The sequence below is a fragment of the Mus musculus genome, chromosome 15 (genome assembly GCF_000001635.26).
Source record: "Mus musculus strain C57BL/6J chromosome 15, GRCm38.p6 C57BL/6J".
Classification (NCBI taxonomy): domain Eukaryota; kingdom Metazoa; phylum Chordata; class Mammalia; order Rodentia; family Muridae; genus Mus; species Mus musculus.
The window spans coordinates 71,434,922-71,447,810 of NC_000081.6; the positions used below are offsets into that span (position 1 = coordinate 71,434,922).

The following is a 12,889-nucleotide window of genomic DNA, read 5'->3' on the forward strand; positions in this document are numbered from 1 at the left end:
TGAAGGGAGCAGTGTCGTAAGGAGGGAGGATCTGTAAGATGAATGGATGAAACAGGTAATAAACTGTACCATGGTAAATGCTGAGGTAAAAAAATGTAGGAGGTGGAGACTTTCCAGAATGTGGGTAGGAAACCATGAAATTTGAGAACAGGTGCCTACGAAAGGTTTTGGTGAGCTTCTGACTTTGTACGGATATCCAGGTGAAAGATAGAAAGGAAGTCCTCAGCTAACCAGGGACACAACACTAGGAAGAGGGAATGCATGGTCAGAGGCCTCAGGGACCTGTAGACTCGGGTACAATTACAAAGAAGACTGCATGAAGAACAGGAGAAAACATGCGGAGTGTGTGTGGGGGGGGGGAGGGGCGGCTGGTGGGAGAACTGAGGCTTCAGAAGCAGCCAAACATTGCATGCTATCATGGGGTGAAGATGAAGAATTCATCCAGTGTGAACTCAAGCAAACCGCTTGACCATAGTCCAGCGAGCGATGTCTTTCCTAATTGCATCTACATCTACCTCTAGTTACCATGCTTCTAAATTGACTGAAGGATTTATGAAATAATTCAGTCTCAGAAAAAAAAAATGTGAAATGACTTCCATGGTTCTCACTGCCTGCCTCCCTGCAACGGAGATGCTATTTATAGAGACATCTGTCATTCCATCTCCAGTAGCTAGAGACAGTGATGAGACTGGAGATGAATGTCTGCAAGAGACACGGGACCGTTCTGCTCCTCATTGGCTCATGGAGTCCATCTCTGTGGGAACTAGGATCCAGGAGAGATGAGGGAGGCAGTCACCAACGCTGGGGAAACAGACTCCTGAGACTCCTGAGGTGCTGATCTAGTATATTGTACAGCAGTAAGCATTTTGTTGTTGTTGTTATTGTTGTTTGCTGTTTGTTTGTTTGTTTGTTTGTTTTTTCAAGACAGGGTTTCTCTGTGTAGCCCTGGCTGTCTTGGAACTCACTTTGTAGACCAGGCTGGCCTTGAACTCAGAAATCCACCTGCTTCTGCCTCCCAAGTGCTGGGATTAAAGGCATGTGCCACCACTGCCTGGCTGTTGTTTGCTTTCTTGATTGCTTGTTTTTTTGCACCAATGAGGAATTGTCAGGAGCTCTGGAGTAGCCAATTATCCCATTGTCACTATGGGAGAGGTGCCAGGTTGCCAGTACTCAGGGGGACTTCTATAAAGATGGGGAAATAGCCATTGCCCTGTTCTGGGCCAAATTCTACTAGTTTCCTAGGATCCCATATCTTGTGTCAAGCAGTATGCCAGCAGACATAGTTGTAGCGTTACTTAAAAAAAATCACACTATGCTGGCCAGGCAGTGGCGGCATATCCGGCCTGTTCTCATCTAGTGGAAACTCTGACTCAGAGCTCCAAAATCTCTTCACCCAGCTCACAAAGCTCCTATGGAGGGTCACTACCACACCAGCCCCACCCTTCAAATTCCCATAGTCTTTTGGGGTGCACTTTTTGCAAACCTAGACTTTGCCAATGTACCTTTCTCTATGGAACCCAGTTGAGTCTCTGTGTGAAGGAAAACATCACACAAACTTGGTTCAGGATCAACAGGTAATTCAATCACTGGGCTCAACAACTAGAGCCCTAATCTTGTAAGCCATATTAAATATCAAACTTCCATTGGTGAATCTTGGTGGCATCGCCATCTAAACTGGGGGGCCACTTGTATCTTGTCTTCCCACTGTCCCTGTCCAAAAGCCTGTATCTCTCTCCTGCCTCTTCTCTTCCTCTCTCCTCTGGGCACTCATATATTTAGGACAGATTGGCAGCCTCCCTCATTGTCCACCGGGCCCCACTCAGGGGTGCCAGCACTCACACATCACACAGATTGCAAGTTTCTAGAGAAGAATTCATAGGATTGGCATTTGCTGCCTGGGATTATATACCAATGCAACTTTCATAGATTTTTTTTTTTTTTTTGTACAACTTCAGGTTCAAGAGACCCTTAGAATGGTTAGATGAAATTAGTGCTAGATTTGTCTTGACTTTGTCCAATTTGAACAGGGAACTATTCATTCATCTTTGCAGAATCTCAGCTTCATTCTCTCTAAATATAGAGGATAATGTCTGCATCCTTGTCTGGAGCAAAATATGTAAAAGATCCTTGGAAACAGAACCATAAAACGTTCAGAGTGCAGGATTACTCTGCTAGTTTAAGCCCATATCTATCTGTCTCATTGCAGTTTGAAATCACATTTAGAACCTGGCATGATGCTGATGTCGAATCCGTAGACTCTCTGGAGACACTCAACATGATCTCCCCCTATGCTTTCAAGGATATAGCATTAAGAGCCTGGGAAGTTATGGGGGTGATTCCTCTCCCTGGGCTGTAGTTTTTCATTTTAGGGCAGCTGTGTCTGAGGTATTCCTTGCTCTCTTTGCTAACGTTATCTAACTTAGCTCTTGCTGAGCATGGCTGGGTTTCCCCTGCAAATACTATTGTTAGTGTCCAAGAATCAATGGAGAAGAACCCCAGATTCAAATATTATACAAAGGCAAAGAGAGTTTATTCTGCAGAAATTACAGCATGCAGGGGTCAACCATTCTTCAAAATGCCAACCCACTGAGGGGCATACAATCCCCCTTTTATGTGGGGCCAGGGGGATTTTTCCAGGAGCATCAGGTAATCTCTCATATAATTTGCAGAAGGCAAAGCCATGACATTAGTACAATTTTGATTGGCTACTATGTTAGTTTCTCCATATTTGGTGAAACCATGGAGAATTTCAGAAACCAGCTCTGTTCTGGCCTTGTTATCTCCTCTGACCAGGAGTCCCAGGAGCTGATGCAGTGCTGGAGCTACCCTTCCTAGTTCATGATCCTCGCTAGCTAAAGATCCATTGTCAATGGCTCTTTCTGAGGAGCCCAGTCTGCTGGAAATTAAAAAATGTTAGTCCCTAGGTTTTTTGAACTTTTGAGATGTAAGATGTTGTACTTTTTTGTAATTTTTAATAAATTGGTTTGTCATAAGACAGTTTATGTAAGCTCCTCCGACTCTTCTTTTTCTCTTCTCTATAGTCTACCATTCTTTCTTGCTCATCCTCTGGCACTTCCCTATTAGGACCCTATTGCTGAAGAATGACCTACTAATCTAGGTCATAGAACCTCTGTCTTTACCTCAGTTGTTCAGCTGTGGTCCTCTGAGCTGAGATAGAGATACTATGGGCAAGAGGCAGAGAGAGTATGCCAAGGCTATTGTTACTGGTAATTTCTCCTAGGAATGGAAATGGAATGTAAGAAACAGTAGTGCATTCAATAGTTACCAAACAGGGACCAGAGGCATTGCTACAGGAAGTTATATAATCATATCTGAATGTGAAATTTTACATAATTTGAGTTATTTGAACAGAGATGTAAATACCATAGTTTCCAGCAACTGTATGCTATGTCCTATTCCCCAGCCAGATCCTCTTGGTGCCCATCTAGGGGGTTTCTTAACTGTAATGTCGGGAACACCAGAATACCCCAAGTCTTTTGTATGGTAAGTATTCCCACTAGTATCCATGCTGCACATGTTCTTTGACCAACTATGAAAAGAAATTCTTCAGCTTTAAAATGATGTGCATTTAAAATGGCCATCTGTTAAAGGCTTAGCCACCCATCTTTTGGATAATTTGAGAAGTCATATGGTTTGAGAAGTAATAAAGCTTTCTGCTGATGAGAATTAGTGGAAGGCATTATTTAGGTCACTATATAATATATAATGTTTAAATGTTATTTCTTAAAATATTAATAATAGTTAATGTGTCTATAAGAGTACCAGTTGCCCTTCTTTCTGCAAAGGTGAACTGCTTTGATCTACCGCATAATATTACCACAGTCTCAAAACAGTCAGGCAAGGGTACCATAGGCTCAATCCCCTGAAACTGTACCACAGTAAAGCTTTTCCTCATTTTAAGCTGATTGTTTCCAGTTCTTTGTTATAGCATTGGAATGCTGACTTACACAAAGTCCATCTATACTCCCAAAGAGTAGTTATCATATTAATATACCTCATACACACAAGTTCTGGTAAAAGAATTAAAGGGGTTTATTACTGTTATTTTAATTATCATTTGTACACATCACATGTTACACAAAATGCCAACCAAGAAGCAAATGTAGAAAAATAGTGACACTTATTGGCACGAATGACTGAGTTATGAACAGATTTTTTTGTGTCACAGACAATCTGCAAGGTTGTTTAGGAAACTGATTGTTACATTTTTTTTTCAGCAGAGTAAATATGAGTTATAAATCACAGTGGCATCAGGCTATACATACAAGTCCCCTCTTTGAGACCATGACAAAATACTTTACCTTTCTTCATCATCTGAAGGTAGGTAATATTTGCAAAAATAAATAAAAGTTAAAATCAGCAACCTCATAGCCTTATCTTATGTTATAAGTGAACATTAGACAGTTCCTTGTCTAAGCATGGCCATGCTTGTGGAAGCCATTATGTGCCTCTTATTTGCTCACACAACTATATTTATCTGCTAAGAGGGAAAAAAGCAGAAGCATCCCTTGGAGTCTCTGGAGCATTCAAAGGCTATATATTGCAGCCACCTATCATGCCTCTGGGCTGGAAGAGCTCCTTGACAGACTGGATTTTATCATGGACCATTCACCTCTTAAAAATTTCGTACCTTGACAGTGATGAAGGAATGCTAGATTAGGAGTTTGGTCCAGTGTTCGAGCCACAGGATCATATTCTCATTTTAACCCCAGCACTCTTAGTTCAGTCTATCCTGGGATATTCTTGTAGCCATATTTTCCTCCCACTAGATTAAAGAAAGCATCCTAAAACAATCCTTTCTATAGTTAGCAATATTTAGCAAAGAGCCAAGGAACTATCAAATAAATGATGTTTCTAAGAGAAATATATTTGATAATGAATTATGGGAAAAAATGGATAAAAGTCATAGATGTTTTAGCAAGACATAGAAAATGATTATGACTACATGAGCAATGCTATTTAGATGCAAAATAATGCAATTTTTCCTTCTTGTGTGTGTGTGTGTGTGTGTGTGTGTGTGTGTGTGTGTGTGTATTTGTGTGTATTGTGCAAAGAGAGAGAGTTATGCACCTTATTATTAAATTTTCATGGGGTATGAAAATGAGAAAAATTGTTTTCCACATTCAATAATTTAGCCTTGAGCTAAAAGACATTTTAAAATGCATTTGGGATCAGTATAAAGGAATCAGACTGATATTTACAGATTTCAATTTCTAAATACTCTTAGACATAATTCTTTTTCTAGATATGTGTCAAAATTGCAAACTTTCCACAACTTTTAGTAATGGTTGATGCTATGCCCTGAGTAGAAAAATTATAGAAAATCTAATCAATCACACACTGAATTAACAACCTACAAATGTGCAGGGTGGAAACATTTAGGAGGCAAGATGGAATACTGATAAAAAAAAAAACCTAAGCCTAAAGTTTTAGACATGGGACTGTCCCTCAATCCATCCTTAAATCACTTTTAAGTCACATAGCAAGTTTCTGATTCCAACAACATTGCCCCCACCCCCAGCAACCTTTTTGCTACAAAATATTTTCAAGCTTCCCCAGATCTCCAAATTCCTAACCTAGCAATTTCTGTTGCATATTCATTTCTCCTTTCTCATCTATTTCTGAATTGCTTTTCAATACTCATTTTCAAAACCAGTTTAATAAATGAGAAGATGGACTCTTCTCATAACACAGAATTCTATTGTAATTTATTATCTTATGATGCTACTGTTCATGGAGCCTTGAATTACCCAGTACTGAGTTGTTCTTACATCATTTTCAGTTGCTCTGGCTGAGATTAAAAACTGAAGAAAAAAGCATGGGCTTAAAAAAATGACCTTTTACAAACCAAACATCCCATAAAACTATCTGTATCCTCTCCATATTCTATTCCAAGCAAGGGGTCAAGCTTCAGGTTTTCATGAATGGATTACACATGGTGCTTTCCGTAAGGTACATAACAGAACTACATTAATGTGATGGAAACCTCAAGAGTATATTAATTTATAAGACCATGAAAACAAAGATAATGGCAATATATTGGGGCTTGGATTTATTATGCAGAGGGATATCTCCTCTGTGAATACTTGAGTTGTGGTTCAAGCCCCTTTATAAAAGGACTTGTGTGGATGAATACACATCTGCTAGCCTAGGATGTGAGTGACTGAAAGCAGGAGCATCATGGTTTCAGGAATGGTATTGTAGGTAGGTAGAAGAAGAAAAGACAACCAGGAGACAGAGGGATGGACCAACATAAGTGATCTGCCAGTCATGGAACACTCCAACTATCCCCCAGCTGCTCTCACTGACAATGATTTGTGATACCATCTTTGTTAATGAAAAATATCTTCCATGTCATCTCACTTGTTGGTTAGGCAGGTGTTTTACACAGGACATCATAATAGAATCTCACAAGGTTGTGCATGACTTAGGAGTAGTCTGGTTTTGATTTTTTTTAACTATATCTTTTCCCATTGACTCTGGATTAAAGGTACCAAAGCTAAAGAACAGAATGAAGCCTCAGTGTTCAAGCCTTAACTCCAGAATAGCTAAATACATACTTAACTTCACCCCCAGTGGAATTTGAACATGCAACACTGCATGATAACAGCATGACTGGGTTCTGGACCTTCTCCACAGAAAGGAATTCTGTGCATAGCAATGCAATGCTAGTCAAAATCAGATGTCAGGAGAGGTCATGGACACTAAGATGGAATCCACAGGTTTATTTTAGTAAATGGTCATATTTTTCAAATTGCCTTCTAAATATTTATATCTATACCCATAGGCAGGGTTGCTCTCAACTTCAGTCAGAGCTGCTTCTTTTTGCAGTGGCACTAGTCTGAGTGCCAAACCAAAATGGAACATCTATATCAATACTCCACCCTGACCAGGATTAAGGGGCATTGAAGAAATACAGGGAAACAAGAATATAAGAGCTGGGGAATAGGAAGAATTTGTGAACTGTTGTCTTCAGGACACATCATGTCCATGTATTCACATCAATTATGGTCATTTCTGCAAGACCTACATAATATAAAGCCAACTAAACCTTCCACTTACATGGAGAAATTGATCTCTGGGCCTCACTCATTACCAAGGAGCTACTGGCAGTTGCTAACTTCTTGGGGAAGGGAGAATTCTTCTTCTATAAGTCTGTGACTACTCATGAGTTTCCCATGCTCTGATGGATGACTGCACATCCAGGCATATATGGGTACTACTATTAACTATACTTAATGAGGTTGGGAGGAGATGAACAGCAGGATGGTTTGAGATAAGTCTGAAGGGGGATTGGGGATAGGATATGGTCATATTCCATTGTATGCAAGTATGAAATTCTTATAGAATTAATAAAAGAATCTAATTTTTTTCCAGGCAGCTATTTCATGTTTTGTCTTACCCTGTCAGATGTCACCTTCTCAGGTTACTTATTAGGAAATGCAACAGATATTTCTGCCATGTATCTCCAAAAGAAAAGCTCAGTGACGAGTGGTGGGAAGAACATAGTCATGGCAGGGGTGGGGAATCAAGGGTCTCTAATACAGGTATAGGAGAGGGCTATGATAACAGAAAGGAGCAGGCTTGCAACCTGAGCATTTCATTTCCAAGTAGATTCTCTCCCTCCTGACATGTAAATAATGGTGAATTCCTCCTGACATGAGAAGAAAATGTTGCATGAATGGAAAATTCTTAATACCTTCTTTTGTCATTCTTGCTCAGATTCTCCATCTCATCTTTAATATGCCCTCTTGCCTTTATACACACCCATCCCTGCCCCTTAATGTCTTTGGTTATTCTCTTCCCTTTGATATAGATTACCTCAAACAGATGTTCACCAGCCCTACACTTGGTTCAGCCTTCATATTAAGGCTCAAACATCAAATGTCCACAGAGAAGAATTCATAAGAGCAGGCACCTTTCTGGTGTAGGCAAAAGTCCTAGCTCTGGGTACTAACAATAGCCCTCCAGTATTTGTAGATCCCCAAACCTTAATTTTCACTTTTTTTTTCTAAGCCAAGAGCTCCCAGACTTACTGATACATCTCAGCACAGAGACAACTCTCATACAGATGTATTTACTTGAGGTATGTCATCATGAAAGCATGCAATGATATCTGGGGATGTGGATGAATAGTCTCCTCTTTATAGTCTCACTTTCAAAGTTATCTGCTTGCTTTTACTGAGACAATGAAGATGAAAATTCTACAAAACCCTGCTCCTGGTCATAGTTCTAGCATAGATCTTCTTGAAAACATCATAACAAAAAGGTATGTTCTTCTTGAGTTCCCAAGTTCACATGTTGTCTGTGGGCTTCTGTATGGCATAGATACAAGCTCACAAAGTCATGGAATTATTGATGTTTGTAAGACAGATTTTTCCTTTCATCCTTCCCCATTTTCTCAGCACTGCACCTGATTTCTGCTATCACAGAGGTCATTGGTTGATTCCAAACTGCTTTAGGTTTCTATCTCTTTCTCTGAATTTGGTTCATAAGCAACAAATTTCAAATAATATCAAGGTTAGTAATGTTTATTTCTAACTAGTTTGGGGAAACTACTAATCACACAAACAAAACCAAAAAATAGAACTGAGGATGGAAACATATTGGATCATTATCTTGGCAGGCATTTTGCTTATCATTTTATAATCAATATTAGAATATCCATGTTTACAGTATACATATACTATTTATGTATATTGATATATATTATATTATATATAGTCTTTAATAGAAATAGACATAAAAAAGCCTTTTCAAATGAGGCATGACACTCAATACTTGACACTCTTATTTACAATACATGAGTACACTTTCTACATGATGATGATGGATTCTCAGAGGCCACATAGGGCTTACAAAGACAGCAGGACACCTAAAAGAGGTGTGCCATGACGCTGGACAGTTATTGCCTTTAGTTCTCACTATGTCCAGACAGCATATTGAAGTTAAAAAATGGCATCTGATTATTGGAAAAGACGATGATCATCAAATTCATTCTGGCTTCATAAATGCTATATGGTCTTTCAAATGACAAGAGGTGGAGAAACGCTGATGACGAGGGTTGGAAACACAACACAAAACAGGCATATCAGACCAAACAGGCAGGGCTCCACACATAGCCAAAAAAAAAAAAAAAAAAGAATTTGCTACAGTATGACCATGCTGCTACAAGCAGCAGCACTTGTCTGAGTCAGAAGGTCCTGGGTTGTATGACTAGGAAAAAAAAATTGTTCTCCAAGAAACAAAGCCAACATGTCAATGCTACTGAGTAGGTAGAGTCTGTGCCAAACTCTGACTCAGGATCTCAGGAGAATGCCCAATGATAAATGCATGCAGTAAGACCAGGATATAAAGAAATGCAGAAATGATCCATGGAGAAACCCTGAGCTCACTCTAGGGAGGTCTACCTTTGCAAAGCTGTCAGGTCCCTCTCAATACTACTCACAAGTCCACTGTCCTGCAAAGTACTATCTGGATGCATTTCTCGTGGTCTGAATTGACTGCATGTGTGTGGGTTTATAGTTTGTTACATGCACCCATGCTCCCATGGCTTTCTTCTCATGGGATCAGTGAGCTAGGTTTCTATACAGTGCAGTGTACTTCTGCAAAAATTATGGGCTTTATCTCCAATGTGATCATCTGTGCGACCTGGTTCATGCATTGCTTCTATACAGCTAATTTTTTTCTCTTTCTGCCTTTTAACCTACACAGTGGATAGACTTAGGGACCATTTTAAATATCCTGGTTATTTTTAAAACTTCTGCATCAGTCACTTACCAATAACACTTTAAGTCAGGTCTTCGGTCTGGCTTTTGTTTCTCATTCTGATCTTACTTTTGTCTCTGCTATCTGTTAGTTTCTACAAATGTGGTCTTTCCTAGCCCTTTATTTTCCTAAGGCATAAAGACATCACTATTGAAAGATAACAGCACCCTTCTTAGAGCTCCCCTGAGGTTCTTTATCCAGCATGCCTCCCTTAGGATGCCTTTCTCCTTCCAAGGAGAGGAGCAGCAGCTGGCCATGTTAATGGTTTTGAATTTTTTGCTCTTGCATTCAAGGCTAATCCAGCATTTCTTTGGAAGTGCATCAGCAGGAGTTCCACACATGAATACATTCATCTGACTGCCTCCTTCTGCTAGGGAGAGTTTCTCTCAGTCTTCTCTATTTCAGAGAGGAATTTAAGCATTCAAAAAAATTGCAGACTGAACTATGCATAGAAAAAGCTTAAGGAAGTAGGTGGAGCAATTGGTTCAATATGCTCCCTATAGCTCTTTCTGTTTATACCAAACCTGTATTTATTGACAGTACTACCTTTAGCTCTCTTTTCCCTAAGTCACCCTACCTACTGCTGCTAGAAGATAAGATTTGGATTTATCACATTTGCCTTTGTCCTTTCTTTAGAAAATACAGAGAGGGTGGGAATACGAATAGAATAATCTTTTGATCAAATGGTACGTTTGATCTATTAAGGGTTCTATTTACAGGAAGATGCCTCACTTCCACACAGAAGTTAACCTGAGTTCTGAAATGTTTGTATGCACTTAATTGAATCAACACATGATAAAGCTATGACTTAGTGACAAATTGGGAAACTTTAGTTAAGTTGAACCAATTCCCTTGAGCCAGAGTAGTTATAAAGCTGGGCTCACCAATGGCAAATGTCTGTTTCTTATTTTCTTATATTGTCCCTAGAAGCATCTTAAATGAGACTCGAGGAAGATAGACAAATTCAAGAAAACATCGTTATCTTTTGCACTGTTTGTTCAACTTCCCCAATGTCTCAAATACAAGCATCTCTAGTGTCCAGTCCCACCCCAGCTTTATCCCTCCACACCCTCCACTCTCCTTCTACTCCACTCTGGAATACAGAGATGTGGAAAAGCATGACCTAGCTAAGAACTCAAATGATCTTGAGCAGCTCTGGACAGTCACCCAGGCTGCTCCCTGGAAGCTACTACTTGAAATAGTTGAGTCCTGCCACCAAGAAAAACTTCTCAAGGAAGAGTTCCGAGTCCAGCACGGCTATATGAGCTGCACGTCCAATCAGGGTGTTGGCAGTGTTGGGTAGAGCATGGAACACATTATGTCTGATCAAAGTGCAGTCCTTGGCTTCTACCAGAGGGCCCAAGAGGTTGTTGATCATTTCTGCATACACTGGCCCTGGAGAGAGGGAAACAAAATAAGAGTGGAATTTAACAGTATAGTCTAGAGAACAACTCTGCATGTGTGGGGCAGAGAACATAATAGACTGGTTTCCAACCTCATACTAGCAGATACAAATATGCAAATAAATGAAAATACTACAGTTGGTAAGATTAGCATGCCTTTTTTTTTTTTTTTGGTGGGCTGAGGGGTGGAGTGCCAATGACATAATGGCCTGGTGTCAGAAGCTACAGCATAAAGGAGAAGATTCCTAGAGAAATGCTTTCTCTCAACAGGGTACTAAGAGGAAGGAGACTCAAGAAACAGTCAAGAGAGATTTGGCTTCTGCTTTTGAAGACCATAGGGCTAGATCCATATGTATATAAATCATGAAAGCAGACATTTCCCAATATCACCAGTTGTTCAAGCAAAACAGCATTTTACTACCCTTAGTTCTGATAGAAATGAAGGGACAATGTGGTTCTGTTGCTATTGAGTTGCTTTATTTTTTAAAATTAAATGTCTCAGTGATGGTGCCTACATGTAAAAAGTGACTCAATTGCAGATTTGCTTTAGATAGTAGGGACATAGAGGCATACTGTAAGAAATCATTGAGCAATGAGCAATGTGGACACCAGAGTCTACAGTTCACATCTCCTCCATCTGCTTTCTTTCTGAAGCATGTTCATGACAAACTTACACCATACAGAATTGATTCTCAACCTGTGTGTCATAAGCTTGATGGGAAGATTGAAGGATCCTTTCACAGGGGTCATCTCAAGACCATCTGCATATCTGATATTTACACTACAATTCATAACAGTAGCAAAATTAGACTTATGAAGTAGCAATGAAAATAAGTTTATGGTTTGGGGTTGTCAGAAGACCAGGAACTTTATTAAGGGGCTGCTGCATTAGGAAGGCTGAGAACCACTGCCATATAGGAACCACTGCTGGGATAATTTTACTGGCCAAAGTGGCTTGTTGACTCTGTGGTGATGGTGTAACCACAAGCTATGACATTATCATATATTCCTACCATTAGGTCTTCAAGCTTTTACAATAAGCACTCTAGCCACCAAACCATCATCGAAACCCTGAAAATCTATCACTTGTCAGTTGACACATGGTTATAAAGAGAACAGAAGAAAATGAAGAAACGGTAAGGGGAGTGGAGAAAGAATTGTTATGATCATAATTGGATAAAGTAGGTTTGATTTTTCCAAATACTCTATGAATTGGTACTTTAATATATTGTTTGTTCAGGTTTGCCTATCTGTCTGTCTGTCTGTCTATCTGTGTGTATGTATGTGTGTGTGTGTGTGTGTGTGTGTGTGTGTGTGTGTGTTTATTACATCTGTGTTTGAGTGCCTTTTGAGGGCAGAAGTGGGAATTGGATTCCTTAGAACTAGAATTACAGGTAGTAAGGAGCTATCTGATACGTATACTGAGATCGAACTCAGGTCCCCTGAAAGAGCAGTACATGCTTGTAGTCACTTGGCTATCTCTCCAAATTTTTGGAACAGTTTATTTTTTAATAGTTTCCTATTTTTAAGAATAATTTTCTGGCTATATGGGGTAGCAGAGGCAAGAAGGTCTATGAATTCAAGGCCAGTCTTATCTACAAAATAAATGACTTCAGGACATCTAGGGCCACATACTGAGACTCTGTCTTTAAAAACAAATGAGCATACAACATAAAAAAAAAAAAAACCTTTTGTGA

The 12,889-nt window shown here is 39.6% G+C and overlaps 1 protein-coding gene across 4 annotated transcripts in view; it reads right to left on the bottom strand.

Moving 5' to 3' along the window:
• Positions 1-4,029: 4,029 nt before the first annotated feature.
• The window catches only part of Fam135b (family with sequence similarity 135, member B), a 289,484-nt gene continuing 280,624 nt past the window's right edge, over positions 4,030-12,889 (bottom strand). For 3 of the 4 annotated variants that reach the window (XR_003951438.1, XM_006521393.4, XM_006521395.3), the window contains exon 20: positions 4,030-11,184. Coding sequence is in view for 3 of the 4 variants with exons in the window: in XM_006521393.4 (XP_006521456.1) it covers positions 10,979-11,184 (206 nt within the window). In the remaining variant the exon portion in view is untranslated. The remainder of the gene's footprint in view (positions 11,185-12,889) is intronic. The other variant, NM_177819.3, reaches the window with a different exon arrangement.